At 33.1% G+C, this 15,716-nt stretch overlaps 1 protein-coding gene, 1 long non-coding RNA gene and 1 pseudogene across 3 annotated transcripts; 2 read left to right on the forward strand and 1 right to left on the reverse strand.

The window, feature by feature from the left end:
• LOC140961413 (uncharacterized) lies at positions 1-1,749 on the forward strand. The gene is made up of 3 exons (XR_012172343.1): positions 1-173; positions 258-281; positions 1,689-1,749. It is a non-coding gene; the product is annotated as an uncharacterized lncRNA (long non-coding RNA).
• Positions 1,750-2,422: 673 nt separating this feature from the next.
• Positions 2,423-11,754, forward strand: LOC140961412 (uncharacterized; annotated as a pseudogene).
• LOC140960738 (uncharacterized) lies at positions 10,338-11,409 on the reverse strand. Of its 2 annotated transcripts, none has more exons than XM_073418987.1 (4): positions 11,303-11,409; positions 10,929-11,224; positions 10,758-10,859; positions 10,338-10,633 (listed from the first exon to the last, which is right to left on the reverse strand). In XM_073418987.1, exons 2-4 carry the CDS (start codon positions 11,076-11,078, stop codon positions 10,523-10,525), a joined length of 363 nt encoding a protein of 120 aa, XP_073275088.1. In that variant the 5' UTR covers positions 11,079-11,224; positions 11,303-11,409; the 3' UTR covers positions 10,338-10,522. The 2 variants fall into 2 exon arrangements, with proteins under 2 accessions (XP_073275088.1, XP_073275089.1); XM_073418988.1 differs by having other exon boundaries at positions 10,929-11,221; positions 11,303-11,403.
• Positions 11,755-15,716: the final 3,962 nt, after the last annotated feature.

The raw sequence follows: 15,716 nt of genomic DNA on the forward strand, positions 1-15,716 counted from the left end.
GGGCACTAAGTTTCAAGCAAGCCCGACTCGTTTTAGCTCGCGACCCGAGCTCCCTTCGCGATTTAGTTCGCGCCACGCCGCGTCGTCTCCATGTATCCGCCTCGCTGGACTTATTTTGAGTAGTTTTGAACTCGATTTTCAGTTGGTTGCTCGATTTCAGGGGTTTCCCAAGGGTGAGAAATTTACACGTTCTGTTTTATTCGATTTTTGGTCGATTATCGAGCTAATTATTGATTATTATTGGATTTTTGGTGTAGGTACCGGAGTTGCTCGATATCAAGGTATATTATGGTGAACTTCTGAATTATATCGAACTAGAAGCAAGGTTCTAAAAAGCGTGAAGCGCCACGAAGCGCAGATGTCGAGCTTTAAGCTTTTCAAGCTTAATCGAGATTAGCACATGTTTAAGCGTGAAAAAGCGTTTTTTATCTTTAGTGTAATTGTAATTATCTCAAACCAATAAAAAGATAAAATAATACATAAATATGATAAATTTAAGTCTGATGCATTAATTCTCATATTTATAGAAGCATAAAAATCTCAAAATTACAATTTTTATTTGTTATTGCAACTATACCACATTAAAAATGTTAAATACTTGTCAAATCATTATCAGACACGCTTAATCATGATTAAAATTAAAAAATAAACATCTAAATTATAAACCTAATTTATTATTTTAAAATAAAAAGACATACCTTCAAAATAAAAAATTAAAAAATAAATAGAGGTGATTAATTGTGCTTAAATATGCTTAATTAAACGTTTTAATTACGCTTAATTCGGTCAAACTATAATTTGATCGCTTTTTTTCCGCTTTCTCCGAAGCTAGGCGTTTTTGCCGAGCTTCAAGCTTAAACGCACTTAATCGAGGCTTAAGCGGGCTTTTTAGAACACTGACTAGAATTGCTATTATTTGTATGAATTATTGTGTTGGGATAAATATTGGAACTATTGTTGCGAATTTCGAGCTAGAAAATAGCTGAAAAATAAACTATTGTGAGTCATGAGAAAACAATCGAAGTTGAGAATTTTTGGGAAACATTGGCGTTATGTCAAATTATTGGAATTTTATTGGTGAATTATGTTGTGATAATTATTGGGTTTTATGTTGTGATTTATGAATTTTCGAATTTTGATTTTTACCCTAAAATCTATTGCAAATGTTGAGAAAATAATCTATTAGTTGTGATAATTGAGAATTATTGGGGTTGCGATTATCATTGTGCTTGTGTTGCAATTATTCGAGTTAGAAATAGCCGAAAGTTGGATAATTGTGAAATTTGGAAAATAATTCTATGTTGGAAATTTCTTTGGGGATTATTGGTGAATAAATACTTATGACAAATTGGTTGTGAATTAATGAAGTCGATCATATTTTCGATTGTTCTAATTCTTGAATAATTGTGGAAATCGGGTAAATTGTTGGGTTATCGTGTACAAATGCTTTAATTAAGATAATTGATGCGATTAAAACTTTTATACGAATTTATGTATTATTGAGAACATTGAAAAAATTATTTTCCTGGATGTGTTATTGGTTATTGTGATTGGTTTAATTATATGGTAAAGTTAGTACCCATTTTAACTGTAATCGGGTTTTGTCTCGACTTTTGGACATTATGTTGATTTTTTATATTTTGTGGACACTTTTAGTTGAGTTTGAGCTCATATGTATTTTTATGCAGTAGTTGAGTCGTTGGGTTGATGACGAGTAAATTTGAGCGTCGAAAGATTTGGATAAAGTAATTGGCAATATGTTTTTGTGTGTTCTGAAGGATAGGTGACCAGTGTTTCAAATGGCGGTCGAGGCGGCCGCCTAGGCGTTAGGCGGCCCTCGACCGCCATTTGAAACACTGGTCACCTATCCTTCAGGACACACAAAAACATCTTGCCAATTACTTTATCCAAATCTTTCGACGGCAGCCCTCGACCGCACCGCCTACGGATGAGGTGAGTGTTTTAGGCAGCCCAAGCTATACGACGTTGGGCAGACGGTTGAGGCTGGTGGAGGCGGTGAGCAGGCGGCCGAGGCGAGACGGTCAAAATTTTTAAATTGTTGTCAACAAATTTTAAAAATATAGTCAAAGTCAACTAGTTTTAAATCTCAAAACCATAGCACACACCACTTAGTTTGCATTTATATATTTACTTGCACATCATCTAGATGATATTATATTGTATGAAGCTTCTTTGTGCTTAAACATTATTTAATTAGACTTCTTACATAAAAAATGATGACTATTTGTGATTATATAACATGATTATATATGATAACTTATCTTAAAAAAATTACTTAAAAAAATTCAATCGCCTAGGCACCGTCTGGGCATTGCTTAGGCGGCACCGCCCCGCCACCACCTCCCGCCATTTACAACCTTGTAGGTGACACATGATTAAGTTTATTGGTGAGCAGCTTGAGAATGGGAAAAGAGAAGTGTAAAGGTGAGATATCCTAGGATTTTCTGTGTCTTTTATTATGGTGGTATTTTACTGCTTAGAAGCATGCCTATGATTATTTATCAGATATGTAAGTTATTTTGTCGGGCTGTGATCCAATGGATTTACCGTTTGTGTAGAGCATACTTACTTTCCAAAAATTATGTTGCCAATGTTTTGAATTTTCATTTGATAGATATTATGTTGATCTTTCTGTGTTAATATTTAAGACTAAATGCTGTCTGATTGAAAAATTTTATATCTACCCTTATCATTTTTATCATATTAGTAGTATATGATCCTGGACAAAGAATTCATGTTAGTGGAAGATTGTGCCCATGGTATGCGTTTACGGTGTTGGGTGTCCGGTTCCGGTGTCGGTTCAGGAGGCACGTGTTGAGGCTGGGTGTGGGTTTGGTGTTGGACAAATATGAGTGTATATGTGGTTCTGATGCGTTTGTGTTTGTGTGTTCAAAGCAAGATGTTGGAATATGAGTTGGGCCTGGGTGAGGGTAGGAATGGCCCGTTAGCATTTAGCTTAGACGGTGAACCGATTTAACATTAAAATAAGTTTATGAATAAAAATTGAGTCGTGTTTGATATTTGGGCTTAACTATGAAATGAATTTACTAATCAAGTATAGTGGAATTTATTAACCAACGATTAAATAAATGGGGATTAGTAAGGTGTGATGATTAGAATAATCGAGTACTCGTTTAAGATTATTATTTTGGGCTCAGAAGGAATTAATTATGTCAGGATTAGTTAGTTTTGTAGAGGACATTTTTAGATATATCGTATGATATTTTAATAAACATAATGTATTTCATGACACGATGAATTAGGATTTTCACAAAATATTGGTAGAGGGCATGGATCAAATTTGAGAGTAAATATTCTATAATTCAAGATAAATGGATATCATGAAATCGTGGAAAATAAGAGAAGGCTTCAATTGCGAAATCAAGTTAGACCAATTTGGGTGATCAACAATTAAATTTGATGTGGAGTTTTATTCATTATAGGTACAGGGCATCGAGGGGTCGAGGCATCGGGATTTGATAAGGGACGCACTTAGGTACGTGATTACATATTCTACTTTAAAAGTCGTAATGTGTGTTGTGGTGCAAATTGTTGTTTGGAACATGACCATGTTTACATCCTCTCACATCCTCTCATGTGGTAGCAGGTTTACTTGCATATTTATGCATGTTTGTATCTTTGTTTGCAAATCTGGTTAAGGGATACTATATAGTGAGACATAGTTGTCAAAAGTGAGCGCTTCTCGCGCTTCAGCGTAAAGCACCTCGAAGCGCATGACTTGCGCTTCTGAGAAGTCCGTGCGCTTCAACTCAAAGTGCACTTTGAAATTGGGGGAAAAGCGCTGCCTTTTTTAAAAAAAAATTCCGCAGAGTTGAAACCCATAATAAATAAAAAGAAAAGAAAAGTTTCCATTTGAACGCAAACTAAATATACAGCCAGAGTTTTAATTGCTTTGAGTGTTGAATATATCGGTTGGTCTTTTGCATCTTTGTGGCATCTTGCATGCACTATGTGCTTTCATAATTATAAAAGGCAATAACCTAGGCGCAATACTTTAAACAGGCGCGCCTCTGCCTCTGCGCGGTGCTGCTTGGAGGCGCGCGCGTGCATAATACATATATAAATAATTCAAGCCCCAACAAATTTTAAAACCCAATAATCAAAGCCCGTATCTATTTAATATTTAAAAAACCCTGCACACGTACGTTTCATCTCCCTCGCTCAATCTGCGTCTCTGCGAGTAGCTAAGCCTAAATTAGAGAGTGCAACTGTGCAGCAGCTGACGTTCCAATCAAGGTAATATCTCGTTTTCCCAATAGCTGCAAGTTCTATCTGTCCATACTTTTAATTTATCATGCTTCTTTTTATCCAAATTCCAAAATTCTGTTTGTTTAGAACTTTTAATGTATTTTCTCGGTTCCTGATTTTCTAGCCCCAGTAACATACCTTGCTGCATCGGAAATGATAACACAAGCCACAAATATCAACTTCCGTTGCTTCCCAGATGATTGGATTTATTATTCATAAGATAGTTATATCGTATATGGGCAAAAGACCGCGTCTTGTGCCGTCGAACGTGCTGCAAAATATGAATTATGAACAACCTGAAACTAATTGAATTCTGGGCGGACATTTTTTGAGGATGAAATGAATTTGATGATTTAGATTTTTGAAGTTTTTTACTTCATATACTGTGATGCACTTATGACTCACTAATGAATTTTAGATGATTGAAGTTTTTTTTATGTTACATGATCTATTAATATTTTTTTATTTATATTGATTATTATCATTGTGAAAAATATTTAATTTAAATAGTATAATTACTTTATATATGTTAAATTTTAAAATTTGTGCCAAATGCGCTTTACTTCGATAAGCGTGCGTTTTGCCTTGCGCCTTAGGCCCCAAGGCACCCTAACGCTTTAGTGCACCTTGCGTCCCAAATATCTAGGTGTGCTTTGTTGGTTTAGAGTTTATCTTTAAGTTGGAGGGGTTCCTCTCTGTAAAATATATTTTGGTAACAAGAATGGAACCAAATTTACTGATCTTTTTCTCTAGTTTACCCAACTGATCCCATTATTTGAGTCTGCATCTAATTGGACGTTCATTATAATCAAAAAATAGATTTTGCTTTTGGATTTTGCAAATGGGCACTGCTACATCCAAATTCCATTGCCTGTGATCTGAAAATTTCAAACCCCTTTCTTTTCTTTCATTTAATAGTTTTAGCTGTTTAAACGATTCTCGTGTTTTTTTTCCTTTTATATTTTTCCATTTTAAAACTGATTAACCATTGATATGCAATGATATTTGATCACAAAACGCTTTAAGAATTTAAGATAATAAAGGGATGAATTGAAGTGAATATAAAATATGAGATGGAATATAACTGAAAATGAATGTTCTAAACCCGTAGTTGCCTCTGTACAATTTTCTCTCCACTATCCCAAGCAGTCGGCTAGTCCTCACACAAAAAATGATAGTGATATAAAGCTAACTGCTCGTTTCCTTTCTCTATTCTGTCCTTAGATGGGCCTCTTTTGTTTCTCCTAGTGTAAACCTGATGAATAATGTGCATGTCCCCCACTATTGAGCCTAGTCCCTTTTTACCCATAACAACCACCCTCCATTTTGTTCCTGTGAGCAGCTTGTCTTGGATTCTTTCCCGATTTTTTTTCTTTCAGGTTCGTTTTCTATGATTGCTAAGATATTAGGTGTTGGTGGTGGTGATGAATATGTATTTATAATTTATTTCACCTTCTCAATCTTTTTTTGCAGATTTCCGTTCCTGGCCTTGCTAAATTTTGACCAAGTTATGCGTGCAAGTAAGAGTGGCAGGCTTGGACAAACATTTTCCAGCATTAATGGGTTAGATGACGCAGGCAGTCTGTTTATACAAACAAATGATTAGAATAAAACCATTGCCTTCTGTGGGTGAATTCACCCAACTGCTTTCTCATATTGTGAAGCTTAAAGAGTACTCTTTTGCTACTTCTCTTTACAAAGATATATGCTCTATGGGTATTCCAGTTAATAATTATGCAATGAATATTATGATTAATGTTTATTGTATTTCCGATCGTGCCGATTATGGATTTTCTATGCTATGTGAGTTCTTCAAGCGTGGGTGTTTGCCGGATAGTACAACTTTTAGTACTTTACTGAAAGGATTGTTCAAAGAAAATCAGGTTGTCGAAGCTCAAGAATTGTTTAGAAAGATTGTACAGGAACATGTTTGCTCAGTTGATATTATTATGTACGGAATTCTGATCGATGGACTTTGTAAAGTTGGTAATACTGGCACAGCAATTGAGTTGCTTAGAGTGATGGAAAGAGCGAGTTGTAGGCCTAATGTTAATGTATATTGCATGATTATAGATGCATTGTGTAAGGATAAAATGATAGATTCTGCTGTGAATTTGTTCAATGACATGCTCGAAAAAGGCATCATCCCAAACGCTGTTGCTTATACTGTTTTGATACGTGGGTTTTGTAGTTTGAGTCGTTTTAAAGATGCTAGCATGTTAATGAAGGAGATGATGAAATGTAAAATATATCCAGATGTTATCACATTTAGCATATTGGTTGATGCTTTGTCTAAGAAAGGGTTGGTGGATGAGGCTGGTGATGTAGTTCATCATGATCCAGAATAACGTGGTTCCTAACGTGGTTGTGTACAGTGCATTGATGGATGGATATTGTTTGCAAAGCCGACTCTACGAGGCAAGGAAGCTTTTTGACTTTATGACTGCTATGAGCCATGCTCGCCCTAACGTCCACAGCTATTGCATTTTAATTAACGGATATTGCAAGGAGATGAAAATTGATGATGCCATGCACCTCTTTCTTGAAATGTCCCGCAGAGGATTGAAGCCTGATGTGGCTATATATGCATCTATGTTACAGGGACTATTTCGTGTCGGCAGGTGTTCTGACGCACGTAAGCTTTTTGATGAGATGCAAATTGCAGGCCAAAAACCTAATTTTTTTACTTACTGTAATATATTGGATGGTTTGTGTTCAAATGGGCTTGTTGATGGAGCATTGTCATTGTTGGAGTCAATGGAGGACAAAGGGTTATATCTTCATGTTACTCACTACAACATCCTCCTGGATGGATTGTGCAAAGTTGGAAGATTAGATAGTGCACGGAAATTATTTTATGATCTGATTTCTAAAGGATTCCAGGTTGATGTTATATCATTCAATACGATGATAAATGGATGTTGCCATGAAGGGCTACTCGAGGAGGCTAAATATTTTCTTGGAACTATGGAACAAAAAAGTTGTATTCCTGATAGGATTACCTACAACATTATTGTTCGAGGATTTCTTCTGAGGGGTTATTTTGATGAGGCGGCAAATTTTCTTGATGAAATGGAAGAGAGAGAATTAGCCTTTGATTTGTCAATATTCTCATTGTTGCTTGATTTATTTCAGACAACAGAACGCAATCATACTCTTCTCAGAATGATTCAGAAGTTTAATCCAAGCACTCTAAAAGTAAAATTATGAGCCAAATTCAAATGAATCTTTAATCTTGTTATGCTGTTCCACCCAGCACAAATGGCTCCCGCCAGCACAAATAGCAGGCTTCGGAACCGCTCAGCACAATGTGGTGATTACTGATTCGGGAATGGCAACAGGTTTTATAAATTGTGTGCAACTAGTGATACATTTCAGGTTTTACACAACTGAAGCTCGACTTGTTGATATTTTGTGAAATTTTATGAGCTCAATCTCAAATTCAAGTCGTTTTTATATCAAACTCAATCTCTCAACACTCAAAAAAAATTTCAAGTCAAGCTCGTGCTCATAAAATTCACAACTCAGCTCCAATACCCCTTAATATATCTCTCTTTTTGCAGCTCTACACAGTGCTCGAAAAGTTCAAAGGAGATGCATTGCCATTGAAGAAGTATTCAGACAATGTGATCGAGTCTGTGACTTCCCCTATCAATCCCCATGGGGATCTAAGATGCCCTGCTTCTAAAGGTGTACCCATCTACGTTCACGCCTATTATTGACCTCATTTCACGTTGCGCAAGATTCTGGTTCGGTTCTGCAACTTCTTTCAGAAACTTAAGGAACCTTCTCCAGGTTAAATTTTTTTATTTTTTCAATATAAAATATTATGCTGATACTTACAATATCATGTTTCTTTATTTGACTGTTATCACAAAATTAGAATTTTAAAAATAGAAAAATACTTATATTTATGTTTTCCCTTGTTTTAGCCCTTAGGAGACGAAGAAAAATCATATAGTTTTACAAAGAAATGATTCTAAAAACCTGAGAGAAACAAAAAGTATTTGTTTTACCAATTCTTGAATTTGAGAATTTTAATTTTGTGATAATCATATCAATAAGAGTGTGAACAATATGTCTCATTGATTCATATCTAGAAATGTCATCTAAGATGTAATAAATTTGTATGGCCATTGTGGGATATATGCAGCTTATGCATGGCTAAAGTGTGAGAGGGAAGGTGGAAATTGCATTTCAGTCCTCGTGGTGATGGTAAAGTTCTGAACTGCACTTTTTATTCTCCATCTGTAAAGGTATAATATTTACCAATGATGTAAATGGCTGGAGGCGGTGGCGGTTATTCAGCTGCCTAGACACCTTCTAGGTGGTTGAATTTTTTATAGGTAAATTATATATACTTATGCATTATAATTACAAATAATAATCATTTTTTATGCAATATATATAATTAAATAATGTTTATGCATAAATTTTTTTATACAGAATAATAAAATCAAGACAATGCAAATGAATATATAAATACAAACTTCCAAGATAATGGCGGCGGTGGCTGATGGCGGTTTGAGGCAGGTGGTGACTGATGGTGGAGGATACTTGAAACTAAAAGTAAATACAAAAGAGAGTGATGTGTTTTATTATATTTAGGATTTTTTAATTGATTGATTTTGACTGATTTTTAAAATTATTTGACTTGGACAATTGACTAGGATTTTAAAATCATTGACTATCTCGGCCGTTTGCTCGCTCGCTGAATAGCCTCGGACCGTCTATAAAGACCTCCTTAGACAAAGACGGGTGGGGTTGACCGCCATTTTGAATACTAATATAGTGGATCTCGACCGTCATTGTGAACACTGATATTTATTTGTCTGTTACACTGATTAACAGTGTTCTAGTTGTTGTTACTGCTCAAGTCTTTCGTTACGTGGGTGCCTAGGCGGTCGCCTTGACCGTCATTTTGACCATTGATATTTACCGTCTGTTACACTGATTACCAGTGTTTTAGTTGTCACTACCGCTGAAGTCTTCACTATCTGCCTGAGTGATATTTGTTCCATGCTGATTTTTTCGCTTTTTGGCCAGAAGCCTGATGATTTGCCGTCAGAAAATTTTCAAAGTTTGTACCCAACAATTACTGGAAATGTCAGCTGTAAGGCGACACAATTCGATACTTTACGGGCCCAAGTTCAGCAAGTAAGAAACTGAAATTGTTGTAGTTCGATGATTCACTTCCAGCTTTTCTTATACCGAAAGTTTTGTAGTTCGATGATTTGCTATATGGACTCGTCTCTTGCTATACAACAGGTGTTTGATGATTGTCAAAGGAATGCATACGAAGTAGTCACTACAAGAAAAACACAAATTAGAGACCGAAAAATCGGTCTCTAGTCGGTCTCTACAGCAAAATAGAGACCGATTAGCGACCGAATTAGTTGGTATCAATAACCTTGGTCGCTAATTGTGAGAGACCGGTCCAATTAATCGGTCTCTAAATTAGAGACCACATTTACGTTATCGGTCTCTAAAATAGAGACCGATATTATATATGTGGTTTCTACTTTAGATACCGACTAATTAAAGTCAGTCTCTAATATAGAGACCGATTCATTATTCAGTCTCTATATGAGAGACCGATGCAACACAATCAGTCTTTAAGTTAGAGACTGAATTCAAGAAATCGGTCTCTAAATTAGATATTGTTTTTCCTCTCCAGTTTTGTTTATTTACACCAATCCAAACACAACACAATACGCATAATCAATCAATATAACCATCCAAAAAACACAACACAGTATTAACATCAAAACAACTATTCCAAGCCACAACTTATCAACACCAAAATCAATACAAATATTTATACCAACTATTCAAGTGTCAAATATCCAAAACAAATGTCAATTCATTCTACAAAATGTTCAACCACTTCCTAACATTTACATGTGNATAAGGCTCCCCATGAACATACCAATTGTAATAATTTGGAATAAAACCATACTTTCCTAGATGTACTTTAACAGTATCCTCATCGTGAAAAATAGTATTTCTGCATTTACGTTGAGCACATGGACAGCNTACGAGCCATGAATTCACGCATCTTTTCCTCCAATTCAGTAACTCGAGTCTTCAAATCTGCATTCTCTGCCCTCAACTCTTGTATCTCAACACATGAGCTACTTGGACGAACTCGTCCTGTAGAAGCAGACGTCGCATGAGGAAAGACAACTTTTGCTTGGGAGCCAAGTCCATAAATGCATCTTTTCTTCATCCCTCAAACAACCTCATAATATATGTCGTTTATGGCATCCTGTGATGGAGTATGTGGCTCCTCTCCCTCTGTAGTAGCTTGAGATATCTTGGAAATTCTTGTGGTCATGTTATCCTATGTCAAAGAAAAAAAGTTCAGCAAGTAAAATTAAATCCAACAGAAAAAAGATGAGTTTTTAACACTCAAGCATTGAAAATGGTGGAACTATATTATTTATTAATAACTTTTTAATACTTACATCTATAGCTTGAGATCGTGCATCGACAAATGTTCCATCCTTGTGACGATGTGTAATTCGAAACACCTCCCAACAATCAATTTTTCGCTTTAAATCCGCTTCCTGCACAAACAAGTTCAAATATGCTACGTCTGTAATATTAACGAATGAAATATATTATTTGAAACTCACCAATTTCAAAGTATGCTCAATTATAGAGCGTGATCCGGCCGTGTGCTTAGTAACTCCAGTGCCTGTGCCAGCCACCTCACTATTTCTGTTATTTGTAGCTATCTCTGATTTTTTTTTTTCCATTTTACCCCGCTCCAAACAATCTGCCATGCAGCCTATATATTAATAGGAACTTGTGTTGACGGATGAATCTTTTTTCTCCATTTGTGCAACAGTTTTTTGTATAGTTGTTGACGATACAAATTCCATGTTGACTTAAATTGTTCCTCTTTCCCAGGTTGCCATGTATATATCTTCTGCAATGTTTAAACCAACATAAACAAAAAAATAATAATTATTGTTTCTATTATTATTATTAGTATTTAACTTCTTACCAAAAACTCTTTGTAGTAAAAATCTTTTCCATCTTCATCTAAATGTCCCCATGTATGGCCAGATGCATACTGTCGTAGTTTGAACTTAGAAGTGATATATGCAGAAAAAAATAATATTAAATAAAATACGTGACGAAAATATATGTAGCGACCAAGATTACAAACTTCGGTCTCAAATTAGAGACCGAAATAAATGTCGGTCTCTAATTCGGTTACAAATCTCCATTTCTCTTGTAGTGAGTGAAACTCATATAATTTATTTTTATAAGTTCAACGTCAATGGCTTAATTTATTGATTGTCAATGAATTTAGTGACTTTTCAATGGAATTTTTAGTCATGGGGAATGCTGAAATTTCATATCATGTCAAGGCAATTCAGTTGAATAATTTACACTATTTTGATGATTGGCAAAAAAAAAAAAAATTTTACATTCTGTTTGCTCATTTTGGTTATGTTTTGTTACTCTAATGTTTATCTTGACAATGCGAATTGCTTAAAAGTATACATGCTGCAGGAGATTCTGTTCCTTATTGGCTGTCCAGCTCATCAGAGTTTTTCTTACGCTTAAAATTCCTATTAAAAATAATATCTAAGTTTACGCTAGAATGAATCACTAGTACACGAGTCAAGTTATAATATAATGTACAAAGTATGACTATTATTCCCACAAAGATTGATCAGACAAAATTTCCTAAAATACAATCCTTTAGTTAACTAGCATGAAGCACGTGCGATCCACGTAAATACTAATTATATGATAAAAACAACAAATTTGATTTTCTAAAAAAATAATTTGAATCATTTTGTTATTTATTTGAGTTTAATCTTTTGTTATATTAGACGAATAAATTAATTAAGAACTTATATAATTTATTTTTGAATTTTTTGCCAAATTAAAATTCAAATTATTAATTTTATGTTACATTATAAATTATAATTAGCATAATATATAGAATCAAATGAACTGAAACAAATTTTTTAAAAAAATATATCCAAACACCACGTGTAAGGAATAATAAACTAAAAATCAATCAAATTATGGACTTTATCAATGCATAAATCATAATTTACATAAATTAGGCACACTAACGATAAATAATTATAAATTTAAAATATCGTTACTAACTCATCAAAACAATATCAAAACTAATGAAATAATAATATTGATAGTAAAATATAACTCATAATATTCCATTTAAATAATATTTCAACACCTACATAATTTTTTTACTTTTTTTTAGAATTTATATCATAAATAATTAATTTTATATCAGAATCGATCTTTTATAAACTACATCGATGATTATTAATTTCTTGTTAAATATAAATTTAAAATAATAAATAAATCAACATATATAATGAAACACACATTTAAATAAGATTATATTATAAATATCAAATAAAATCTAATAAACTCATACAATAATTATTAAATATAAAATTTAAATTATCGGTATGATTTTCACTTAAAAATTTGAAATATCAAATAGGTCGTAGTATTGAATATTGAAATAATTTGTTTTTGAGTTTTAGAGTTGTATCATAATCAAATTATATGCAATATTTCTGTCACCTACTTGACTGTAGATTTTTTTATTTTTTAAAATTTCATAAATAATTTAAAAAACATATATACAAATTAAAAATTATAAATCAAAAGATCGCATACTATCAAATTTTGTGTGTTGAATTTTAAATTTGTCTGACATATAATTTTTTTAAAAATTTCTATTACCATCTATTTTTAAATATTAAATAAAATAGTTATATAATATGTGAGACAGTGAAATTAATTGTTTAACAGTTATGCCTTAAATTTATATATTATGAGAGCTGATTTTGGAACTGAAGTCAAGAAAAATTAGTTCTGATTTTGGTTTCAGTGTTCCTGAAAGCCATAGTTGAGTTTACATTTAGATCCTTATTACCTAAATCTTAAATATTCTTAGTAGATATTTCAAATACTACCAAATTTTTGTTTATTGAATGTATAAATTTGTTTGATATATAATTTTTTTTTAAAAAGTGTTACTAAAATCTTTAAATTTCTTATCATAGCTAAACTATTTGAATTCTTTTAAGATATTCATATTTTATGATATTATTAATATATTATCACTCATAATCGTTGATAAAAATTTCCTAAATAATTTATTAAACTCTTTATTTTCAATTCTTAGTTAAAAAACCAAAAAATATGTTAGTATTAAACTTCATATTATTATATACTTATCATGTTATTCTACTTATTGATATATAATTAATTGTTTAATATTTCTTCTTGTGATACTATAATTTATTATTTAATTAGAAAATACACTAAAAATATAATTACAAATTTGCATTAAAATAATAAAATATGATGTAGAGAGAAAATTAAAAAGATATAACATTTAAAGGTAGTATAAAGATGATATTAGAAAGTCAAAAACACAAAATTATAACCATAAAATATGGTTAATTAGTATTAATTATTAATTAATAGACTAAGTGTGAAATTACTACATATATAACCTGATAATGAAAATAAGTAAACATTTGAAGGGTAATTATGTCCGTTATATAAGTATATAGATATAGATTAAAACGATAAGTGAATTATTTAATCAACTAAATTAATATTGAAATAACAACATGAAACAAACATAATATAAACTAAAATAATAAATAAACAATTGTTAAAATATCGGTTCACCTGTTTCTTAATTGTTTTTTTAATGATTGAATTTCAATTTTTAAATGATGCTTTTGACGGGATTTCCTAATATATCAATATACTTTGTCGGGTTGTATTAATCTAATTAACAAAATGCAATAACCAAGTGTCTTTGTGTTATTTAACAATTGCAATTGCATTAACGGACCGTGGAATCCTCTAATTTTCGACTTATTGGAATATGACTATCAACGTGTATCAAACTTCATGTATTTATGCAATATGTAAATCCATAATTATTATAGCATGTCACGTTATTGTTCTTCGGTCGAATTCTGTTGCTCTCCCTCTTCTTTTTCTTTGAAACCTTGCTTGCGGCTACTTCTTCTTGTCAATCTGATTTGCGATTCTCGAATTCTAGGGCTACTCCTCAATAATGCATCCAAAAATTCATCTAAGTAGGAAACAAAATCATCCAACAAATCTCTCCATATCGAGTCGCACTGGGGTGGTCGAAAGTAACCGCCATAGCTCGACTTGCACTGTCCGCATCCTTGGAGATTCATCTTACGCACCGAGGTTTTCTGTTTCAACACTCGAGTTTTCTTAAATATTATGTTCACCAATTTTCATCTTTTCGCCACTTTTTCCTACAAAACAACCGACACAAATGAGTAGTGACCCAAATACACATTATGAAAATAATAATAATATATAGAGTTGATAAAATAAAATAATGCAATAATGGACTCAAAACGACGCGAAATAACACCTAAAATCGACCATATCACCAGCATGCTCGAGAAATTTCCTGAATCTATTATGTGAACTTACATGCTCTCCTTAAACGAGTCCGTTTATTAACGTGACTTCTACTGCCAGATGGTGTTTCCTCCTGCATACAAGTTTATGCGCATGTCATTTAATTATCTTAGAATTATCGAATTAAAAATTTAAGGTTATCTATCTTTCTGTGAAGACTGAAAGCTTATCTGTAAAATACTGCAAGACTTGAAAACATACGACTTGGAATTTTTTTATTCTTATCATCTAAAAGTAGCTGGAAAAATATTTCTGTTCAGGCTGTCTATTTCAAGTTCCGTTTACTTCGAGTTCTTTTAGGCAATTTTCTGTGCAGAAACTTTGTATTCATTAGAACTCTGTTCATGGTTTCATCCCACTGAAAATTTTTAGAGCCAAGAATTCTGCCACTGCTTATGTGTACTTAATTAAAATGGTCTGAAAACGACATTTGATGAATATATAATGGGGGTAAAATTTCAATAGTAGGTCGAGGCCTTATCAGACATCCCACAAGACAATATCCCTAAGTTTTTACCACCGAGTCAATCTCATCAAAGCCAATCTTCGTACGCAACTCTATTATTTTTTAAAAGACTTGCAAATGATTGCTTACCGTTGTTTCTGGGTAGTTTTGCTCGAGGACCATCATCCATCTTTGGACCCTCCGAATTCTGTTCGAGGCCCTTGTGTGTAGATTACATCCGAGGACCATTTTCTTGTCTACTATGATAGTAGACACTAGACAAATGGCTCCTGTGATTTGGCAGCAAAATAAGATATACTTCCCTGTCGGTACCTATTTTAAATTTAGGTACAGGGCATCGAGGGGTCGAGGCATCGGGATTTGACTTAGGTACTTGAATCGAGTCGTAATTTGTGTTGTGGTGCAAAGTGTTGTTTGGAACATGACCATGTTTACATGTTCTCATGTGGTAGCCTGTTTACTCGCATAT

Source organism: Primulina huaijiensis, chromosome 16, assembly GCF_012295235.1.
Source record: "Primulina huaijiensis isolate GDHJ02 chromosome 16, ASM1229523v2, whole genome shotgun sequence".
In the NCBI taxonomy this organism is placed as follows: Eukaryota; Viridiplantae; Streptophyta; class Magnoliopsida; order Lamiales; family Gesneriaceae; genus Primulina; species Primulina huaijiensis.

Bases quoted from the DNA above. Each gene is read 5' to 3' on its own strand.
- LOC140960738 (XM_073418987.1), bottom strand. From the start codon at position 11,078: ATGGCAGATTGTTTGGAGCGGGGTAAAATGGAAAAAAAAAAATCAGAG. The intron at 10,860-10,928 runs GTGAGTTTCAAA...TTGTTTGTGCAG, and splicing joins TTGAGCATACTTTGAAATTG to GAAGCGGATTTAAAGCGAAA. The intron at 10,634-10,757 runs GTAAGTATTAAA...TCTTTGACATAG, and splicing joins CACGATCTCAAGCTATAGAT to GATAACATGACCACAAGAAT.